This window comes from Colius striatus, chromosome 1 (genome assembly GCF_028858725.1).
Source record: "Colius striatus isolate bColStr4 chromosome 1, bColStr4.1.hap1, whole genome shotgun sequence".
NCBI lineage: Eukaryota > Metazoa > Chordata > Aves > Coliiformes > Coliidae > Colius > Colius striatus.
The window spans coordinates 94,039,182-94,062,480 of record NC_084759.1 but is presented as its reverse complement, the minus strand read 5'-3'; the positions used below and the strand labels follow the sequence as shown (position 1 = coordinate 94,062,480).

The following is a 23,299-nucleotide window of genomic DNA, read 5'->3' as shown; positions in this document are numbered from 1 at the left end:
ACTGAAGGACCTGTATGTTCTAGGAAGCCTAATTTACCAGGAGCAATTATTACTCTGAAGGCTAGTTGACAAGATAGGTTTGTAGTGAAGGGAGAGGTGAGAAACTGGAAAATTGGGTTCTCTTCTTCACCTCACTACAAGTTTCTGCTGTCATTTTTAGCAGATGATATGTCCATCATCTACATGGGTGAACTTGTCTGCTTGACACAGAGACTTTTGCATATTTTCTCTTCCACCCATGTAGTCAGCAATGTAGCTGAATTTAGAAGACTTGCTTTCATAATTGTATTTCTTTGGAATATCATCCTAGGATTATACAAGTTTATTTTCAAAATTTGTTCTATCTGCACACTCTGGAGAACACAGTAAAACTTGAAGTCAAAAGGGAGAGAACCTCTGATAATGAAGGTCTGCATTGAATGTGATACAGAAATTGTTTCATACAGAGATAGAAGAGTGATCATTGTATTGTGGTAGTAAAGCACTAAGTAGTAAAACTAAATGTTTTAACAAACATTTAGTTTTGAAGCCAGAGGTGTGAGCTCGTACTCCAAACTTTGTCCAGTCAAGCGTTAATAAAACTTTACCTGACTATTCACTTTGGAGAGGCAAAGATGGCTTGACTTAATGTTGGCCACATCAGTTCCTTGTGTACTTTGTGGTTTCTGAAATATTATGCTTCAGCGCTACCCAGAAGAGCATGCTTGGGTCAGCAGACCTCAGTTGTTGTCTTTGACAATGACAGCTGGAAAACAGCAACTGTAAAAACTAGTTGTGAATAAACAATCTGGAAAGCAGAAATCCAGTAGTTACTGAGGTCCTGCAACAGCTTTCTGCTGGGAGAAATAGGGAAAAGAATATAACTTGCTTTGAAACAAGGAGCTTGACAGTAGCATGGCAGTTGAATTTCGGCAGTCTTTTTTGTCTCCTTGGTCCTGTGGGCTTGATTGAAGAATTCTTGAAAATGTGACCATAAACTTGAGATTATTCAAAAACTTTTTTCTCTCCTTCTGAGGAGGTTGTGATGCCAGCTTCCCTCTGTGGCTGAAGTCCTTGATGACTATATGCTGCTGTGTGAACGACTGCTATGTTCAGAACGTCTCCATCTTTACACTGCTGGAGGTGATCAACCATTCCCAGTCACTGGCACTTGTGATAGAAGATAGAATGAAGCGATACAAAGTGTCTGGCCACAACCCCTTTTATGGAAAGCTACAAATGGTCACTCTTCCTCCCATTGCTCCTGGAGTTCTAAAGATCATCTCAGAGAAAACAGATTTCTATCAGGTGTCAATTTTCTTTTCCCTTTCTACTGCACAGCTACACTAAACCTCTAGGGATGAGGTGGGAATACAGATGTTATTTGCATGGATCTTTGGGAGTAGCATGCTTGTGTTACAATGACGCGCTGCCTTTCTTGTCTTCCACAAGAATTTGAAAGCAACTGCATTCTTTGTGTGCTTCCCAACAGGCTGTTGAAAGTGGCAGGTTATTTTCAGATTGCTAGTTGATTTAGTGCCCAAATACTTGCGGGGGTAGGTAGAGTTAATTTCTGACTTTTGAGGGTTTGGTTCCATTATCTGAAAAGCTAGAGTTCAGAGAACTGTGATACCACTCTTAAGTTTTCAGATAAGAGGAAGTGCTAGTGGGTCAGTAGTAATGAAAACATCCCATCCTCCTTGTTTTGAGTAGATATATTTCAAATATGCTTTCCTTCTCCTGATCATTTACTGATATTAGTGTTGATGTGAGTGTTGGTTCTGAGATCTTTTTCCTAATAAGTGTGTTTCAATTGCTGTGCCTGACACATGTACAATCTGTTAAGTTTTGACCCAGAAAACAAAAGCAAAAATACTTATAGTGCACATACATTTGGGTTACTTGGCCTACTGAGGTAGGAAAGTTGTGTTCCTTTAGGTATGACCTGAATTCTTACTCTTTGCTAAACTAAGACAATTTGGAAACCCATTTGGTAATAGAGGGCATTTATGCAATAGAAAGCTTTTAAGTCAAGGAAGAAATGTCTATTATTATTATTAATTGTTATTTTTCCCTAGAGAGTAGCCTGTGTGCTCTGGAATCAGCTGAACAAAGAGACACGAGAGCATCATATTGCCTGTGTGGAACTGTTCTACAGGCTGCACTGCTTAGCACCATCAGCAAATATCTGCGAAGATATTATCTGTCACGCTCTTTTGGATCATGATAAAGTAAGTCCTGTATTTGCTGAAGCCCCCTCATTACTGTAGAGTTGTTCCAGTGCTTCCCAGGCTGCCTCCAGTTCCCTTCCATCATGGTCTCTCTGTCTTCCAGGAGTCTGGCAGATACTGTCCACACTTTTACAGTTCTCTGGGATTTATTCATCATGGGACTACGGCTAAATTTAATCACTGGATACAAGCTCTATTAGTCAATGCTGGAGCTATTTCAGTTTCAGCCTAAATAATGCAGTATCTAAAAACTTACAGTATTTCCAAACTGACCTAGCTCCACTTATAACTCTAAAATAATTTTGTTTTGTGTTGATTTTGTAGTCTTCATATTCCAATGAAAGACTTTATTACCTTGTAATTTTATGTCAACATAATGTTGACCCTGTGTCCACCTTAATATTTAGATCTCATAATAAGTAAGCTGTATTTTGAGTCAGTTATTAATTTTATCATTTATTTAGTTGAATGACAGAACAGTTCTCTAATAACTAACAGTATATTTGTGAGAAGCGCTGTGCACAATAAAACTTAAACCAGCCATCTTTAGTCTTTGGTATTGTCTTTACATCTTAACTCTTGCAATTTTGAGACTTAATGCATTTGGAAATCTGTTAAAAGCTTTCAAACAAAATTATCAATTATAAACACTACCTTATACACCAATGCCCTCTCATTTGCCATCCAACTTTTAAACCTCCCAGACACCAAACCAAGACTAAAGCATTTTTTTTGCTCCTAGAAATACCGTGGCTGGAAAGTTTTGGTTGTGCATTCATGGATACATGGCATTTTGGTTAAGTGTGTTGCAAAATAGAAAAGTGATCTCAAACTGCCTATAGAAGCTCTCAAACTACTATAGAAATTGTCTACACAATAACTGGTTTTCTGTTAGAGGTTTAAAAATCACTAAAACTTGACTTGGGGATAAATGCTGCAAAAAATGTCTATCTGTCTTGTTTCCTTGTAAAGGGGACAAGGCTGGAAGCACTGTTCAGATTCTCTGTCATGTGGCATCTGACCAGAGAGATCCAAGGCAGCAGAGTGACTTCTCACAATCGGTCCTTTGATAGGTATTTGCCATTTCCACTGGCTCAGTCTTACATTTCTTTATTAAATGTATCATTCTTTGTTCTGTTCTTTTTTATTCTGAGGTGGGTAAAGTTCTCTGTAGAGGGAACAAAACATAAGCAAAAGGAAGATCTTCAACTCTTTTGTGCTATTAGCTTTGCAAAGCACTCTGTGTGCATGGTGCACTTTCTTGTGTGAAGGAAGTTTCTGTAAAAATAGGAAGAGCTTCATATACAAAGAGTGGCTTGCAGACAAGTTTGTGCATAGCAGACATTTTTTGTCTTGGGTGGGGCTGTATTTTTTTTTCTCAAAGAAAATAGAACTGTCTATTTAAGAAAAACAAATTATTGTATTTTACTTTTACTTCCTATTTACAAAATCATTTGTATAAAATGAGACAAAAGCATTAAGAGTCTTTCTAAAAGAACACATGGAAGAACTTTAAAATATGATGCTCTTCTAGAGTGTGAGAATGTGTGTGGCCTTGCTCCTACAAATGCATGTGAACTTTGACCTCAGCTCAGGAAAATGTGCATGATCAAGTGCTCGTTGGCAGAAATGAGCCCTTGGCTGGTGCTTACTGGAACATGCACTCTCTCTGTTCCCTGCCACTCTTTTGTCATTTGCACGATTTTTTTTTTTTTTTTAGGGATTTCAATTGTACCTCTTCATTCTGATTTCTCCACTCAGGTCTCTGTTTGTGGTACTGGACAGTCTCAATTGTTCAGATGGCGCAATTGGTGCTGCAGCACAGGGCTGGCTGATCCGTGCTCTTTCACTTAACGATGTGGCACGGATTCTTGAACCAGTCCTGCTGCTGCTGCTTCATCCAAAGACACAGCGCACGTCCATCCACTACATCAAACAGAAAAACTCTGCAGGTAAAACTGTTCTTGGACTGAAACTGTAAGTGCTAACATAGCATTGCATACTCCTGAACACCTATGAAAGGTAGTCTCTGAAGTGCAATGATATCCTATTAGCCCGAGTTGTCTTGTATCAGTTCCATGGATCCCTTCTCATCCAAATAGTGATGCCTAAAACAGAGTTCAGGAGTACGTCATGCTAGTTGAAGGCCTAACAATCATTTCTATTACGGTGGATGCACCTACACTGTTGGTTTGGATTGCTTTCTGCTTTGCTCTGGGATCTTTTCCCACATTTATTGCCATTCCCAGATGATCGACACTGCATGTGTGTTCACTATTCACAGGATCCCTGTTCGAGCAAAACTATGTCTGCAGCCAAATGAAATCCAGGAGCAGTTTGGTGACTGTGTCAGTCCAGGAACTGTTCAAGTAGGCAGGATGGACAGGCAGATCTCATATTCTCTGTGCAGTCTTGTCCCAGCATACTGTGCACCCTCATACCAGGTTTCTGTATTCAGTATATTTTTATAATGATTCCCTCAGCATCGTGCTAAAATAATCAGACAGTTTGTGAGTAACATCTTCCTGTTTAGGCAATGCCACATAAAAAACCTCAATTCTATTAACTTCTAAAAATTAAAATGTCTTTGTTCAAAAAAGATCCACCTTGATTCAAGAGGAGAGCTGAGCCATTGTGGCATATGCCTTGAGATGTCATAGAGCTAGGATGTAGAAACAAAGAGAGATGTTTGGAATTGAAGAAGGCCTCTAGTCACTCAAATTTAGAAGTGTGGCAGGGTGTCTTTACCTTGACGGGCAATTTGACAGCTGGAAGATGCCCATTTTAAGACCTGTAATGAGAACCATTGTGCATCACATATGATCTGTGTTCCAAAAACAAGTGTGACAGAGACCTGTGGGGTGCAGCTGAGAAAGACTGAGACAGGTATGGAACTGTGGCTCACTCTAAGTGCAGAGTCCTGCAAAGACTGGCTGTCTGACCACATTTGGGATTGCTGGAATAGGTATGATGAGAGACACACTGCACCACTCGTCCCAAGTAGCCACGATTGTTTCCTGGAACAGAGCAGGAAGACAGTGGAGAAGTGTCTAGTAGTTTTGTGTAAAGCTTCTTTGTCACATGTCTGTCTCATTTCTGTTAATCTAGCTTTTGACTTGCGTAAGTGTTTTTCCTTGTCTTGGTTGGCAAATAGTTAGGTGGCAAACATTGGGACTCATTTATTAGACGCTGTACAAATACAGATCTAATATATTCCTTCCTTGTTCTACAGCATGCAATCAAGGAAAATATTAGCTCTTAAAAAAAAAAAAGAGAAGAATTCCTATGTTGCAGTCCTTCTCATTTCCTTCCTGATCTCAACAAACATTTTATGCTCAGGAAGCATAAAAAAATATTGTTACATCTAGGGAGTCATAGCATAAGAGAAAGACATGTGCTTTATGTTTTGATCCTATTCTCTTGCACTTTCAGTAGGTTAGGACTGCTCTACCACTTTGAAAAAAATATAGTTCTTACCTTAACCAGTTTTTTATCTCCACTTGTTACAATTGATAGTAGACTGGAACAGAGTAGCTTTTAAACCTTATTTTAATTACAATGGTTTATTCAATGTAAAGCATGTTGGGTGAAAGAGATGGTTATACACTCTTTTTTTTATTTTTCTTTTCAGAAGATATGCATGATTGGCTTTGCAAGAAAAGGGCCTTTTTGAAAGAGTCTGGCACCTCTGAGAGCAATTCTGAGGAAAACCTTCCACTGAGTCAGTTTACTACCGTGGATAGAGAAGCAATTTGGGCAGAGGTGGAAAAAGATCCAGAGAAGTCAGAGTTAAAAATGGAACAGTCTGAAAATTATGGTTTTGGTAATCCAGTAACTTCACTTGAAGCAGATGGTGACCAAGATAACAGTGAGCACACAGAATCCGCAGACACCAGCACAGGTCACGACAGCGAAAATACATCATCTTTTTCTCCTTCTCTGGAGCTGCAGGAAGTGAGCAATGAGGACAACGACAGTGCTGCAGCCGATGGCAAAGAGACCACAAACCGTGTGAGTTCTCTCAACATGTGCCTTCCTGAAAGCTCCAGATCCAGTGTAGCACTAAATCTGGTACGTGCTGACTCTGAGAGGACTCAAGCATCAGAGTCTCTGTCAAGTGACGAAGAGGTGGACTTGGAGCTCCAGGAAATTACCCATTCTAGGTTGCTCAAGCAGCAGAAGGAAAAACAGGAGATGATTGAGGCCCTGTTCAAACACATGCTGCTATATTTGCAGCCTTATGATTCCAAGAGGGTGTTGTATGCTTTTTCTGTTCTGGAAGCAGTGCTTAAAACAAACCCTAAAGAATTTATTGAAGCTGTAGCTAGTACAAGCATGGACACCAGTTCCACAGCACATTTGAATCTTATTTACAATCTCTTAGCTCGTCATCAGGAAGCTCTTGTAGGACAGAGTTTTTATGGCAAGCTGCAGACTCAGTCTCCAACCATGTGTCCCCATTCTCTTCTAATAGAATTGCTCACATACCTCTGTCTCAGTTTTCTGCGCTCATATTATCCCTGCTACTTGAAGGTCACACACAGAGATGTGCTTGGCAACAGAGATGTTCAGGTAAAAAGTGTGGAAGTCCTGATTAGAATGATGACCCAGCTAGCTACCATGGCAAAGGCAGCAGAGAATAGGAACGTAGAGTTCATACGCAGTTTGCTAGGAAGATGCAAAGTTCAGGAGTTTGTTCTTCTTTCTTTGTCTGCATCTATGTACACGAGTCAGAAAAGGTATGAACTACTCATGATGGATGGAGTTAATAATGTTCCTGAAGAAGAACTCTTTGAAGAGAGCCTAATCAATTTTGGGCATGATCAAATATGGAGTGAACACCCACTCCAGATTGAGTTGCTGAAGCTCTTGCAGGTACTGATTGTCTTGGAGCACCATCTTGGACAGACTCATGATGAACAGGAGAATCAACCAGATCTCTCTAAGGAATGGCAGCAGGCTCTTAATTTTCAGCAGGCTATTGGTGCAATGCAATATGTCTATCCACACCCAATAACTTCACAGGGGTTATTCGTCTCTGCTGTGGTTAGAGGTTTGCAACCAGAGTATGGCTATGGGATGCACCCCTCTTGGGTAGGCTTAGTCACATGTTCCCTGCCCTATTTTGGAAAGTCTTTGGGCTGGACTGTGGCACCATTTGTTGTACAGATATGTAAAAACCTGGATGAACTTGTCAGACAGTATGAAAATGAAACGGTGAAGACATCTGCAAAAACATCTGCAAGGTAAGAAGAATCTGCAGTGTGGGATTTGTTATGCTGAAGCCTTCTAAAGTTCCTCTCACTAGAGTGCAGTGCATAGTAATTTACTGTTAGCATTGTGGCTCCCAGAGTTTGATCCTCAAACTCTACTACACATGCAGACATCTGTCCCCTGAGCCCAGGTATGGTGGAGGCAATATTGTTGCAGCAGGTCTCACTCCAGTTGCAGGAGTGCCCAGCCACTGTGATACTTTCTGCCACACTCTGCCTGCCATCCAAGTGAAAAAGAAGGTACCAGTTTTGACGAGACTGAGCATTTTGGAGGAATAATTGAAGGGAGACACCTTGGAGAAGACAAATGCAGTGATACTGTTCAGAACAGGCAGTAAATTAAAGGAGTAGTGAAAAATAATGGAACAGTAAAGATTTATGGTCATATAGGGAATAATACCCTGAAGTATCAGGGAATACAAAAGGAAATGAGGTTCTCCAGGTGTAGTCTATGAATCCTCTGTTGTGATATTCCTGTCTGGTCACTCCAGTATTCTTTTAACTATTGAACAGAAATATTTCTACTAGAATTTTTAATCAAGGAAATACCACTTCACCTGTTAAAGTTTTTCTTTTTTTTTTTTTTCTCTCCAAAGCTTAACTTCTAAAAGAGAAAATGTTACACCTGATTACCCACTAACCCTTTTGGAAGGTCTGACAACCATTGGTCATTTCTGCCTTTTGGATCACCCTAATCAAACTAAGAAGGTCAGTACTTAATGCCTACCACTTGACACCTTGGTACCAGTTCATCAAAGTACACATCCCTTTTCATCCAGAGGTGATTATAAGTAGTAAAGTGACACTTGCACCAGAAGATAACCTTAAAGAAGCATCATAGCACACCAAAAGAAGGGCACTACATAAAAGTGTAAGGGAGTGGAAGTGAACTTAATTTTTTTTGTTTGGAGACAGGAAAGTTAATTTTAAGCAGAAGATCAGAGAATCATAGGATAATTTTGATTGGAAAAGATCTTTAAGACCTTTAGGACCTGGCACTTGACCTTGTTGAACTCATACACCTGAGCAAACTCAGTAGACTAATAGCAGTAAATTTCAGAAATAAAAATGGTTGAGTTATTTTTTGTTGTAATTACAAAAGTTGACTATAATTCTAATTATAGAATAAGAGTGGTTCCTCTGTTATGCATAATAATGTATTTTACGTTCATATTTTTGGGTTTTTTTTCTAGTCACCATGTTTAGCTGAACCTGCAAACCTGAGAAATGCTAGGAATGCCGTTTTGGAAGAATTGCCTCGAATTATTAATACCATGTCCCTTCTTTGGAACATTATAAAGAGGGAAGACTCTCAAAAAAGACCAACTGACTTCTTTGGAACAACTCAAGGCTCCTCTTCTGTCTACTTTAAAGCAACCAAAGTAGGAGTTCTTTTAAACTGATGTACATCTGATGTGTATCTCATTATCCTTCCTTCACCAGTGCATTTTGCATAGAATTCATAGGAACAGCTTTGCCATTCCCAGAATGATACTGGGCCACAAGCAATTTTTTAAGAACTTCCGTGAGCTACGGACTTGCAGAGTACCTACCTACAAAAGTAGATTTTTCCTGTTCCTTTTGCCTGTCTGCACCTTTACTTCGATCTGTTTAATGTTTTGCTTTTTCTGTGAGCTTCAGAGGCAAATATCTTTGAATTGTCTTTAGGCAGTAGAGCACATAGCTGAAGGAATAAAAATACTAGACTTTTCCTTTTTTCAGTGGACATTGGTAAATCACAGTAGTGGAAAATAATCTGTAGGAGAAGAGAAAATATAACACAAGAAGTGTGTTTTCTATTTTACAGTCTCTTTTCCAACAAATATGCCTTCCTTCTATAAGAAGGATACACTAACTCATAAATTGTTACAGCTGGTCTGACTGCCATGTAATAAAGACACTCTTTTGTTGTGTATTTTCTGAACATTTCGGGAAATGATGGATGTTTTTTAGACTACAAAATAGCCTTTGCCTTACCAAATTTAGCATGGACTTTTTTCCCCCCCTTTATAGACATTAAGAACTAAAATACTGGACTTCATTAATCCGTTGACAGCACAACTTGGAATCCAGTTGATGGCAGCAATTGCAGCAGTATGGAACAGCAAGAAACCTCATAGGAATCAAAGTAAAATCAAGGTGAAACTAAAGAAATACACCCTTAGTTTTCCAGTGTAGAGGCAAATGTTACATTTATATGGTCAGTTCCAAACTCTGGGCTCACCTATAGTTTCATTGTGGTTTTTTTTTCTTTACACATGACAATAACAAGACACTCAAAAATCTGAAATGCTTTTATTTATATATAATTCCACAAAGCTTCAGGACTACAATTAAACCTAAATAAATAATCAAATAACAGGTCAGTGTGGCAGTTTAAATCTGACAGTAATAGCCATTTTTTATTCAACACTGGATTGGAATCATTGCAACTTGCCAAATATATTTTGAAGACCTTGAATCAGCTCCATTTCCAGAGAAAGGTTAGAGTTGCAAGGCTTTACTTTAAGTAGAACACCTCTTTCTTTCCTGCTTTTATTTGAGCATAGTAAGTTTTCATTAAGGTGTTGAGAGAAAATCTGTGTATGCTAATTTGTTGCATGCTGCATTTAACTTGTCTAATTTACATTTTGTGTGACTTTTGATATTTGAGTAATAATTAAAAAAGGTATTTTTTCAACTTCATATTTTATCTGGTACAGTGATCTGAGTGGCGTGTCTTTTGTTTTGTCAGATTCTTCCAGTCGCTAGTGCATCTCAGCTTATCCTCGTGGACTTAATATGTGCACTTAACACATTGAAAATTGATACTATATTGCATCTAGTCAAAGAAGTAGTCAAGAAACCATCACAAATCAAGGGCGAAGAGGTAACCATGAAGATAATTCCATTTTCTTAATATATTCTATTCTGCATCTTTTCACAGTATCACACAATGTTAAGGGTTGGAAGGGACAGCAAAAGATCATCTAGTCCACGCCCTTTGCCAGAGCAGGACCACCTAGATATTGTTAGATAGGAAGGTTTTGTTGGTGTTTCTTTTTTTTTAAATGTATGACTCTTTTGCTCCTGAATATATTTTCCAGAATGTGAATTTCTGTGTTTTGATCCATCACTCTAAGTAGGTTCTTCACAATATTTTGCTAGAGAACTTGTTGATAATGAAAAGGTGTGGGTTTTCCAGTACCAGAGATGCTGACAATTTTTGTCAAGTTGCTGCAGATAGATAGTTCAGTGATGTATTTCTATCTTTATGACCTGATCTGAACAATTAGAAGTACTTCACGTTAAGTCTGCTATCTTCCAATTGGTTTTCAAGCAAACCAATTTTGCTATTTGCACACCATTGTAGGAGTTACTACAGCTCTGAATAAACTACAGCAGATACTCCAAAGTAAGGTGATTGCTTCTGAACCAGGAACCTCTATTAAACCTCTAAATTCCCCTGTACTGCTGAATAGGTAGTTTTGTCATAGTTGGTGACCTTTTGGGAGTACAAATGGCTTCTGAGAAGGATGTTGTTAACCATTGAACACAAGTGTGCAACAGCTTGGGCTTTTTTTCTTTTTATAACAGCAAATAACTGTGGGTTTGCTTTTATTTTTCAGAAGTCTTCTCTGGTAGATATTCCAGCGCTGCAGTTCAGTTATGCTTTCATTCAAAGGTAATTCAATCATTATAAAAGAAAACTTTTCTGTCTAATTCTAGCTTGGATAGCAGCCAGCATCACTATTTGTGCTTTGAGTTTTGTGCCACAGTGTCACACAACACCTTTATGTAGGAAATGGTTATTGCCACTTCATTCTTAAGTGACAGACACAAAATAATGGTTGTGACATTATGTTCCACTGATCTGTTAATAATGCCAGTCTTGAAAGCCTCATTTCATACTAAGAGCAACATACTTCAGGCATGTCATTAGCAAGATACTTGTATTATTTCTTATGATCTTTCTCCTTATCTTTTCTGTGTTGCCGGATGAATAGATAGAGAACTTCTAAATTCAGTAGAACTTCTTATGGCTGCAGTCAGTGCTGGACATGTAACGGGTTAGGCACTTGATTGGAAATACTCCTTTGATCAAAACTCTTAATATACTTGGCTTTTCTCAAATGAAAGCCTTGGGATATATCAGACTGTATAATATATTGTGTGCAGTAAGATACGGAGATTAAGTAAGCTGGCATGCAGAGAAGTGGCTAGCCACACTTCATTTCTTTTCTTCCCCCCGAAGACCCACTCGTCTTACAGTGCTGGTTGGCATACTTCATCTGCTGCCAGCATTTACTGATGTGTGTGTATTTCCTGTGCTGCTGGATATTTATACCATGTTGTTGGATCAGTTAGGAAGGGGTAGGATCTAAAAGACTGATCTTCTTGGAAGCTTTTAGACCATGAAGCTACTTGTGTATGTTGGGTTTTCATTTTTTTTCTTAACTATAACTCAGACTTGGAGGTATTTTGGTATTGTTTTTTTGGCAGATTGCCTGTGTCAGCCTTGCAGGAGAACTTCCAGTCCTTATTAGGACTCCTCAGAGAGTCTGTGCAGTTGAACTTGGCTCCTCCTGGACACTTTCTTCTTCTCAGGTATTGTTTAAGAGAGAAGAAAGTTTATAGGTGCATTGAGTAGACCTGTCCAATTACTAACTTGTAGTGAACTTTTTTTTTTTACAGTACTCTGAATGACTTTGTGACTAGGACACCTACTCTAGAAAACAAAAAAGACCAAAAAGACTTGCAGGTACAGTGTATATGTGTATACCTTTTGGTTCATAAGTCTAGCACTATATATCTAAGTAAAAGTGGAGATGACCTGATCTGTACTTTGTATCTGAATTAACCTGTGCTTTTAGAATGTGTGAATGTTCATCCAGGTCTGGTAAATACAAGAGTCTGAAATATGAAAGATAAGATGCTCAGAATGTCTCTAACAAAATTTTGTCCAAAATGCATTAAATTGGAGTGGCAATTATGGACTTTTCAAAGCTATTTTCCCTGGGAAGTTTTATGATTTTTGCCAGAATTAAAATCACAACACAAATGTGATGTCATCAGTTCATGTCATATGCGTTAATATTGAAATCTCAAAACTATCAAGAAAAATTAGTAGCATAATTATCCTTGAAACTCATAGCTGTATTTGGCAATGTAAATGATTGTCAGCTCACCTTTTATGTAAAGAAGGCATGGAGCAGAGCAGGATTCTCTTCCTATAGTGACTGTGGTTTCACCAGAACAGTTTTGGCACTACCTATGTGGGTGCAGTATTTCTCTGAGGCAATGTAATCCTATGTATGGGGTGAGACAGTCTGATGATTATGGTACTTTCGTGTGCCAACAGAAAAATTGAGTCTCCACTTCTACTTTACAGACTTGCCAGCAAAATGACAGTGACAATAAAAAGGCTATTTTGCTATCTTACTGTCTTACAACCACTTCACAAGTGACCTCTGCTTTGGGATTTGGTTTCATTAGAGTGATCAGCTTTTCATTTCATGGGGAATTAAATATGCTGTAGTGTGACCACACACATATTTGATTCTGTCTTGCTTAGCCCTAATAGAAAGACTGAAATATGAACGGATGGATTGTCATAAAATAAAGCCCTGCCTCACTTACTTAGTGTCCTCTAAATATAAAGGGAATATAAATAACAGTGTACAAAACAATAAAGGCATTGGTGTGCCATTTCTGAGGGGCTGAACAATTCAGATCACGTGTTTCACAGATGACAGCTAGTGTGTGAAATGTGGCAGGACTGATGCCAAACTGATACTTTGTTAATGGTAATGGCTTGCATGGAAAATCATGACTAAAACCTCCATGATAAACTAACAAAATTTTTCCTGCTTCTCATTTTCTCACCTTTTCTTGTTTGAAGTGAACAGTAGGTAGTTATCCTGAGAGTACAGACAGTTAAATCAGATAAGTATTTATTTTTCTAACAGATAGAAGTGCCTACTTCTGATCCTCCCAACACATTCCATGTAAAAAGGACTTTACTGGATTGGCCAAGTGATGATAGCTTTCATCTGATGCCACATTGTCTGGTTATGTTGTAGGAGGTGACCCAAAAAATCTTGGAGGCTGTAGGGACTGTTGCTGGTTCTTCTCTGGAGCAGACTAGCTGGCTGAGCCGGAACTTGGAAGTGAAAGCTCAGCCTCAGATTTTACCAGATGACTTCAGCATTGAAGATGTGAAGGGTAACGTGGCTTTGTCTGACTTTTTGCTGCTTCCTCTTTTCTGCTTAAGTCAGTGAAGTGTATGAAGTGTTCAATAGTGTGTAATTTGCATGAGATGGAAGTAATTCAGACAAAAAATAAAACAAAACAAACCAAAAAGCATTATCCTCCAGTAGCAATGTCAGCCTACATGGGTTTAGTAAATATCTTCAAATTGTGTATAATACGGAGGAAAACTTATTGCAGGTGCACAGGACAGAACAGCATGGGGCATATGAGATATGGCATATAAGATATGTAATTGTGACATGTCCAAAAGCATTCTACTGTAATACCAGGATGCAAATAACAGTTCTATTTGGGAAGAAAATTAAGAAACAGCAAAATTTAATGTATTAAGGGAAAAATAAATTATCTTGCCTCTTCTAGATACATCACTGGCACCATCTTCAATGGTTTCTGCCTCTGCTCCTTCAATATACAGTGTCCAAGCTCTTTCTCTCCTTGCTGAAGTAAGTAGGAACCAGTTTTGCAGTTTCTGTTCTGATCTGTGGGGTGGTTGGTTACTGATATTACTGAGCAGAGGAATACATTAGGTTTTGCTGGTACATTAAATGGCAACTGAAATTTTTGTTGAGGCATTCCATGCATACACAGATTCCAGCCTGAAATATGGCATGCTTTCCACTTTTGTCAGAAATACCAGCTAGAGGCTTAAAGGGATATTCTTTTCATTTTTAAGGTTCTTGCTTCTCTTTTGGACATGGTTTACCGAAGCGACGAGAAAGAAAAAGCTGTGCCATTGATTTCACGTTTGCTTTATTACGTGTTTCCTTATCTACGCAACCACAGGTGACGACTTCTCTGTAATATGATTTTTCATAAGTCTGATTTTTTTGAGCATGCTGTAGAATTTTTGCTTTTTCTTCTGCTTGTTTTCTCCTCTGTTAGAGCTCTTATCTCATTAGAATGGAATTTCCCCTGGGAACTGAAACCTTTTGTTGCTTGAGCCTTGTGACTGCTGTTCATTTAGCCTTAGGTGTTCCTCCCATCTGGGTTTTTGGCCTTTACTTAAAGCTTCCCTTTTTGTGTATGTTAGGTAATGAAGAAAGGCTGTGGGATGGGGCAGCAGGTCATGGGACCTAACAGGAAGTAGGATTAGTACAATATCTCCCTATAATCTGCCTAGTTTTTCAGACAAAAGCATGGGTGTGGGAGAGATGGGTGATATCCTTTTTTAGCTGAACATAGGGACAGGAAGAGATAGAGGAGAACATTTCATTGCTGTAGGAGTTTCCTTTCCATCTTCCAGGACCTTACCAGTTGGTCCAGGTTCCTCAGCCTTCCTCATGTGTCTCTCCTTGCCTTTCTCCAGTGGTATTCACAGATGTCTTAGAAAGCAAATCCTCCCTTTTCTAGCAGCTCTCTGGCAAGTGGGAGGAAGCAACCCTCCCTTTTTCTCCCCTGCTTGTTGCCAGTTCCATTTTTCTGAGTTGCAGCAGCTCCTGCTGTAGCTGTTACCAAGCTTCCTCTCCTTCTGGCTGCCATCCTTTGGAGTACTGTTTTTCTGAGCAAATCAGTCTGTTTTGAGGTGTGGGAGACTGTCAGCCACAGCTTGCAGGTGGTGTGGGGGGGTACAATAGGGATGTCTCAAATGTTAGCTAGGTCACAGTCAAAACCACTAGCCAGTACACAGTGAAGAACAAAAAATGATATAAAGAGTGAGGGAAGATATAGACAGGCATGCCAAAAAGGATTGATGGGTTGAGCATCACTGCTAGCATTAAAGCTAGTAATCCTCAGGATACAGCAGGGTTTGAAGGCCTGTCCTTGCTCCTTCTCAGGAAAGGATCAGTTAAAAATAACAAAGAGAGCTTTGGGCTATTCTTTTTTATTAATTATATTTGTGCATTTTCCACTGCATCTGTTACAATGCCTGCTTCACAATGCCATACTTTCTGCCTACTTCACCCCAACCAAGTCAGTCAGATTCTTGATGTATGGAGTGTGTGTCACTCTTGTTGATTGAGGCATATATCTTTTTGCACATGCACCCAATGCCCTCACATTTTCACCAGATATAGAAAACCCTGCTACTACTGAAACTGTTCCTAGCATGCTGGGATCATGCCACCGTATTTGGCGTGCTGTGAGCCACTGGCTACAAGCCAAACACTCCACTCGTGCCATCTCTACTCCATGTGTGGAAATGGCACAGTTAAAATTGGCATGGACACCACTGCTGTCAGGATGTCGTTAAGAGCTGATGCAAGGGATAAATGGCTTCTGCAATGCAAATGGAGATCTGAACACCAGGAGTCAGACAGCTCTTTTTTTTTTTCTTCTAAAGAAGTTACTACCATGCTCTTTGGTCTGAGACTCATGGTTCAAAAGACATGGGCATCAGAATCCTGATGAAGTTGCTGAGATGTCTAGAGATGTCCCTTTGTAGTTCTTTAGTGTCAGCCTGGAAAGACCAGAAGTCCTTGTGATCTGTGTAGCTGTAGCAATACAGATGGTCACTGGTTAAAAATGTGAAGCCCTCATAAGGTCCATAGATGGGTTGTATGATTTTCATGTCACACATACATGCTGCTTAGCAGTTGGACTATAACCTCCAAGACTGTCATGCCATTGTTCTCCCTAGATTGGCAGGAGTTTGATTGCAGGGCTCCACAAAAAAAGCAGTAGCCTCCCATTTCCCTCCTTGAGAACCTAGGGGCTACTGAAGCCTTCAGTGAAGGTGTGGTTCCAGCTCACAACAGAAAATCTTGGCAGCATCTCTTCTCAACCAAAAGTCATGTTCCTGTCAGTCTCAGCACCACCTCTCCAACCTGAAACCTTTGTTCAGCCATACAAAAGCAAAGGAGTTACACTGCAGCAAGGATTCATAGCACGACACTGTTTAGCATCTGTGTCCTCAGTGAAACTGAGGTGCTGGAGGACAGGCGTTAATCTGCACAGAGTCCCTTCTTCTTGAGTCAAACATTCCTTCCCCACTGTGCCATGCAGTGCATGGTGTCTAAATTTGGAATGGGCTCATGTGTGAGATTTTTATACGGATAATGATGACACGAGAACTGACACGTAAGTGTATCTGGGTTGATGCCGTGAAGAAGCCAGTCAGGACTCAATAGCCAATGTGACTGTTAAGCAGGTATTCTTTATTGCAGCACTGGGGAACACGGGGGATTTCCCCACCAAATGTGGCCACCCCAGCTTTTGGATTTTCAGCTTATATTTACAACAAACATGAATATTCATCACATTTCCAAGAAAGGGCCCACCCATAGTCCCATCTTGATCTGCACAAGTTACACCTCCGTCACTCCTCTTTCCATATCTTCTCGCTTCCTTCCATGGTCGCTGAGGGCTGCTGTTGAATTAAGATTCAAGTCTTCCTTGCAATATACTTCTCACCTCTGGGTCTTTGATGTTTGTCCAAACCGCAGGACAGGATGAAACTGGCCTAAATGGTTTTTTACACTAGGTAAAAGCTCTGTCATCCTCAGATAGTAGTTCTGTTTAAGGCTAAGCCGGCCTTAAGCATTAAGCAACGTCCAAACTGTAGAACTGACCTAATGATCTGTCATCCTAAGTAATAGCTTTGTCATCCTAAGCACTAGCTCTGTCATCCCTAGATAGTAGTTCAGTTTACAACTAAAAGACAAAATTGGCCTTGTGGTTATCAGCTCTAAGTAATAGCTTTGTCATCGCTAAATAGCAGCTCCGTTTAGGATCACACCAACCTTGAGGTTATCAGCGCTAAGCAATAGCTGTGTCATCCTAAGTAAGCAATAGCTCTTTTCATTCATAAAGTTTCTGTGGGGCTACAAGGTTAGCAATTTCATAAAACTGTACTTAGGATTTTCTAGCTAATGTTGTAAGCCTTATTTTGCAAGCTTTCACAACCTAAACTTATCTGTCTACCTATGAATCGAGGTGACAGATGAAGCCTACTGTGCTGCCTTCTGAAGGGGTCTCCTGACAAGGATGCAAAGTTTATTGGGGGCTTTCTTTGAGGGAAGTTTTGAACTATGCCTGTGGTAGAGACAGGCACTACTGTGCTGTGATACTTCTAATCTGAAAATATCTCTCCAAACCAAGAACACTGGATATGTGAGGAGCTTCTGCACAAGCTGCTTTGATCTACTAATCTCCTGCCCTGAGTTAGGAGCTAATGTAAACATTGCGTGGTACTGAGAGAATTTGGTTAGAAGTTCTGAGGACTCCCAGAGTTTATTTTCTCGTTAGATAAACTTAGCTTTTTAAAACAGTGAATATTTATCATTATTGTTCCCTTCCCCCAGTGCCTACAACGTTCCTAGTTTTCGTGCTGGTGCTCAGTTGCTCAGCTCATTGAGTGGATACGCCTACACCAAGCGAGCCTGGAAAAAAGAAGTTCTGGAGTTGTATATGGATCCAGCTTTTTTCCAGATGGACACTTCATGCACTCAGTAAGACGTGAGATTGTACAAGGTTCTATTCTGAAATTGCAAATAAAGGATTTAAAGAAGAATGGCTAATATAGGGAAGAAAATTATGTTTCGTACTTTTTTCCAGAATATAGTAATGTTAAAAATAGGTCCCAACCACTAATTCTACTAAATGTGTTATGAGCACCTCAATTTTCATTATAGTGCATAAGAATAAACTTGTCTTACACTGATACTCCCTTTAGTTATTAGGGAAGTGCACACAGTAGAGCTGGAGGATCCAGAATGTGGTATGTTAAAACAGATCAGAGTCTGCATAGAATCATAGAATGGTAGGGGTTGGAAGGGACCTTTAGAGATCATCTAGTCCAACTCCCCTGCAGAAGCAGGGTCACCTAGATCAGGTCACATAGGAACATGTCCAGGTGGGTCTTGAAGATTGAATATCCTTGCATATTGAATATGATTTGGGAACTGTTTCCTTGTATGAAAATTGTGACCAAAGTCTTTTCTGGGATGCATCTCTACCAAAGCTTTCTCTGGTTAACTCATTCCTTCTGTATTTTATTCAGTTGGAGATCCATTATTGATCATCTTCTAACACATGAGAAAACTATGTTTAAAGATTTGATGAGTAAGTATCAACTACTGATAATTTATTTTTACAGTAACTAGAAATCTATCCGTGTTTCAGCTATTAGGTGCATTTTTTATGTACTAATGTATCAATAAAATGCAACCAGTGCTTCATCTGCATAACTGACTGCATTGTAAACTTTATTCACAGCTAAAAGCTGTGCTAAGTTAATTCTGTATTTTGGTTATGTTTAAAACACACCATAAGTATTTTTATTCTAGAAGTGCCATTGTCGGGCTCCTACATTCATATTTTGCCATAATTTTAAGTAGCCAAATTGTGGTTTTTAGCTGTTTCCTGTTAGAAGGGAAGGAAACTTTGGCCAACTTTGCAGGTGTCTCTATACCAGCATCAAGCTGTAGGAATGTGGTGCACCAATACAACGCATCTTTGAACAATATGCTTTCTCGTCAAATTCAGGCTTGAGGAGAGTACAGAACAATAATTGCTGGGGGAAAGTGTGGGATGGGACCTCTTAAATTTGTCTAGATCTTCAAAAGCAAAAGCAGCTTTATTCTCTTTCAGGTCTTCTAGAATAATAGTTTAAGGTTTACAATGCAAAACTTAATTCAGTTAGTACACCAAAAGAGAGCTTCTCTTTTTAAAAGATTTCAGGACACAGGAAATATTTTCAGCCTAAAACACAAGGAGCCTTTATATGGTAGGTAATTCTTGTTTCTGTTCTAGATATGCAGAGCAGCGCCTTAAAACTGTACCCAAGTTTTGAGCAAAAAGCAATGTTGTTAAAGCGACAAGCTTTCGCTGTCTTCAGTGGAGAGATTGATCAGTATCATCTCTACCTTCCCTTAATACAAGGTAAGATTTGTAATTTCACCTGCCTTTTTTTTTTCTTCTGTAACACATATTGTATAAGAAAGGAATGTTACCCAGTTTTCAACAAGGATTTCTATTTTTAAAAAATATTAAACAAAATTGGTAAATCTCTGAATTCTAACATATAAATAATCTCATCAACAGGGAGACAGGAATCTGGGTTCCAAAGCATTCGGTCTGGAAATATAACTGGAAACATGGTTATTTTGTTGGGCTGCTCCTTAAATGTCGGTTTTGACAAAATTTTGTCCAATATAAAGGCACCATGTATTCAGATTTTTTTTCTCAGTCACAATTTTGTTAATAGAGTGCAAGAGACTCAACACAAAAATAATGATAAAGCGCAAATCTTGTTTAGACACTTCCTACCTTTTTCCCAGAACAACGTGTGTTCTGGAAAATACTACTCTTTTGTTTGGTTGGCTTTTACCGGTTTTATGTTTATTTCAGAACGACTTACTGAGAACCTCCGTGTCGGCCAAACTTCTATTGTTGCTGCTCAGATGTTTCTCTTCTTCAGAGTTCTTTTGTTAAGGATTTCTCCTCAGCATCTAACCTCATTGTGGCCAATTATGGTGACTGAATTGGTAAGGAATAAGTAGTAACTTGAAGTTAATTGGTGAGGGAGGGAGGTTTCCATTTCACGTTTTTCTTCCTCCCTAAGAAAAGTTTTCCTAGTTATACATCACTGTGATCATTTGGGAAAAGTGTTAACATTGTAATTAGGGAATACCTTTTTTATTAATTTTGTTACTGATGTTAATGTAATGTTTTGCATGATTTGTTAACTTGTTGCAAACCATAAGAGTAAAATAAGAGCCTCTGGTTCCTTTCACTATGTGAAACATCTTTTGTTGTGATTGAGTTATATGAACATTTCAGCATCCCCGTAAGTTCTTTATTTCTTTAAAGATTCAGACATTTCTACAGCTGGAAGAAGACTTAAGTGATGAAGATGAACCATCAAAGTAAGAATTGTTATTGGTTTCATAGAGAACTTGTGCAAATTAGTAATGATTGTGCTTGTTTGGAGTATGCAAAACTTTCTTCTGGTATTTCATTATCTAGGATAGAGAGGGTACATTGGGATTTTTTTGTTGTTGTTATTGCACTTCTGTATTTCTGGTACTGATGAATCATAGTTTAGGATGTTTTTTTCTGCAGCTAAAATAGTGATACTTTCAAAAACATAAATGCCACTTGTTAGTTGAATGCAAAAATAGAAGAAATGCTAAGTCAGCATTTGAATATTTTAACATATTGCTGTATTTTTTGCATATTTTACATTTTATATTAATCACAGTGCTTATAACAATGAAAATAACTTTTGTTGTGCACAGGTGTAAATGCTTATTTGTGTACATTTCTCTTTTGCTGAGTGAAAAACATTTAGTGGATTTATTAATGGTACATATCTTAATTGTAACTAACACAGGAGCAGCAGCAAAATAAGCAAACAGAAAGTCTCAGGTGATGGCAGCGGATCTGACATACAGCAGAATGAGCTGTCCTTGTACTTATCAGCTTGCAAATTTTTGGACACAGCACTTTCATTTCCACCTGACAGGATGCAGTTGTTTCAAATGTAAGTCCTCTAATTACTTAACCTGTTCTCCAGGTTGTTACCATTCTCTTATCCTTTAAAGTAATTCCAAATCTTTTTTATTCTAGACTTAATTTTTCCATCAGTTATTTTTACAATTGCAGATGTTGATGCTCAGACAAATGCAACTGGGATATTTAGAAAAACAAGTTTGTCTTGCAGTGTAAGAGGATTTCACTATCCTCATAAGGGGGTCACTAAGTGGGAAAAATTGGGAGAAGAGAAAGACATAGAGTGTTCTTTGTTTTCCCTTTGTACACACCTGGTAATCTTTTTGGAGACAGTTGCATTTAAATACTGCCATGATAGTAACATCTTTGTTCATTAAAGGTCATAGCTTAAAATTACAGTTATGACACCTCTTTCTGTAAACAAGCCAGTGCTCTACTAAATGATGTATGATTCAAACGAGGATTTTTTTTTCTCCCATTTGTTTCAGGTACAAGTGGGCATTTGTCCCAGAGGTGGATACAGAGTCATCTACTGTGACCTCTCATCTGGTAGAAAATCATCAGGAATGCAGACCACACATTATAAGAATCATGGATCTACTGAAGATGAAATATGGGGTAAGGAAACAATGCCTCACTTGAATCTTTTTTTTTTAATCCATTAATTTATTTTTTCTAAAGAAGTTAAAAGATTTTAAGTTTGGCAAGAGGTTTTTAGATAGTCTAATAAAATTCATTAAGCCTTTTATCTGTCTGCTCTCACATATATATACCTTGAAGATGTTGGATTACTTTTGACTGTGAGGGAACAATATGCGATTTTTCAGTTGTTCTCTTAAATCTACCTGCAACCACCCAGTGAAAAAAAATTGTCTCAGGACCAGTGTTTGTAAAAAAGTGCATGCTGTAATTGGTCAAAAAATTTTTACCGTAATAACATTCTAAATTGCTATTAAGGTTTCATATTAATTCTTCCAGAAAAGGAAATAGGGGCATTAGTATTTCTCAGCAATATCTCTGTATTCTGTTATTGTTTGATATTGATTCTGAAGGCCAGTCCAAATTTGAAGTCTTCTGAACTTGCAAGATTTTATCTTAATGGAACCTCTAATCCAACTGTAGAACTAACTCAGTATACCATCTAAACAATCTATTTTGTGATGCAGTTGTAGGCTGTGTCTTAGTATGGAAAAAGTCTATAGTAGAGGGTTCACACAAGCCATAACAGCATTGTATCTTAATGCAAAACCTTTAGTAAATCTCAGTTTGTTTGCTTACAGGAAACAAACAACACTGAGGGAATTTCCAAGAAGCCCAGATTTCCTCTTTTGAATTTACGCTCCATTTCTAGCATCACCCAGCTAATGCCCTTCTTCAAGACTCTGTGTTGCGCCTTCACAACAAATGGGAGCGAGTCGCAGAATTCACATACTTCTGCATCTCTCTCTGTGGACTGTGTTGGCAATAACAGCATAAAGATCTTGCAACAGCTTGAAGAGAGTGTTGAATGTGACTTCCTTGAAAACATGGAAAGTTAAGCCACACGTTAGACACTTGGCTCATGGTGAATAAATAGTAGAAAAAGGGAAAAATTTACTGCAATTCGTCTCTTCTTTTTTCCTCATTTTTGAAATCTCATTTTGGTTTTTCTTCCTGCTGTTGTGAAGTTGTTTTAAGTAATGCAGGCTTCTGAGTTGGTGTTAAAAAGCAGGATTCTTCAGTTCCTGGGGAGAGAGGGAAGTAGAGTTTAGTGGTAATTTATCACAGTTACGGTATTATTTTACTTGTTTTCAATGTGTGAAGGATTAAATAGATTTTTGTAAATAAAAAAAAAAGAATATTTTTGACTCAGTGAAAGTAGCAACTGTACAATTTGTCCAGTAACATCTCAAGTAAGTATTTTAAACTGCTTTTGGAACTGTGTTCTGAAAGTAAATTTAAGAAGGAGCTAACATTGCATGTCAGTGTACAGTCAGTTTGCAGATAAGTCATTACCTGAGGTTAAATCCCACTTCTTCTTTCTTTAACTTGTCCTAAAACTTATCAACTTCTAAACAAATCATATAAATTTCAAAGAGGTGGATTTTGTAAGTCTTGACATAGTGCAAATAACTGCAGGCTTGCTATGTTTGTAATTTCAACTCTGTACTATAATAGCATTCCTCAGGATTA

The 23,299-nt window shown here is 38.6% G+C and overlaps 1 protein-coding gene across 4 annotated transcripts in view; it reads left to right on the top strand.

Annotated features, from left to right (window-relative positions):
* DOP1B (DOP1 leucine zipper like protein B) overlaps positions 1-22,719 on the top strand; it is a 48,951-nt gene extending 26,232 nt beyond the window's left edge. For 2 of the 4 annotated variants that reach the window (XM_062001207.1, XM_062001230.1), the window contains 23 exons: positions 1,016-1,287; positions 2,058-2,210; positions 3,183-3,283; positions 3,972-4,162; positions 5,842-7,456; positions 8,080-8,191; positions 8,677-8,865; positions 9,497-9,622; positions 10,218-10,352; positions 11,092-11,147; positions 11,966-12,070; positions 12,158-12,224; positions 13,546-13,687; positions 14,096-14,178; positions 14,409-14,518; positions 17,977-18,123; positions 18,675-18,736; positions 19,427-19,555; positions 20,024-20,160; positions 20,486-20,541; positions 21,009-21,158; positions 21,616-21,745; positions 22,408-22,719. In XM_062001207.1, the coding sequence (XP_061857191.1) occupies positions 1,016-1,287; positions 2,058-2,210; positions 3,183-3,283; positions 3,972-4,162; positions 5,842-7,456; positions 8,080-8,191; positions 8,677-8,865; positions 9,497-9,622; positions 10,218-10,352; positions 11,092-11,147; positions 11,966-12,070; positions 12,158-12,224; positions 13,546-13,687; positions 14,096-14,178; positions 14,409-14,518; positions 17,977-18,123; positions 18,675-18,736; positions 19,427-19,555; positions 20,024-20,160; positions 20,486-20,541; positions 21,009-21,158; positions 21,616-21,745; positions 22,408-22,665 (4,526 nt within the window). In that variant the 3' untranslated portion in view covers positions 22,666-22,719. The remainder of the gene's footprint in view (positions 1-1,015; positions 1,288-2,057; positions 2,211-3,182; positions 3,284-3,971; positions 4,163-5,841; positions 7,457-8,079; positions 8,192-8,676; positions 8,866-9,496; positions 9,623-10,217; positions 10,353-11,091; positions 11,148-11,965; positions 12,071-12,157; positions 12,225-13,545; positions 13,688-14,095; positions 14,179-14,408; positions 14,519-17,976; positions 18,124-18,674; positions 18,737-19,426; positions 19,556-20,023; positions 20,161-20,485; positions 20,542-21,008; positions 21,159-21,615; positions 21,746-22,407) is intronic. The other 2 variants (XM_062001216.1, XM_062001222.1) reach the window with 2 other exon arrangements.
* Positions 22,720-23,299: the final 580 nt, after the last annotated feature.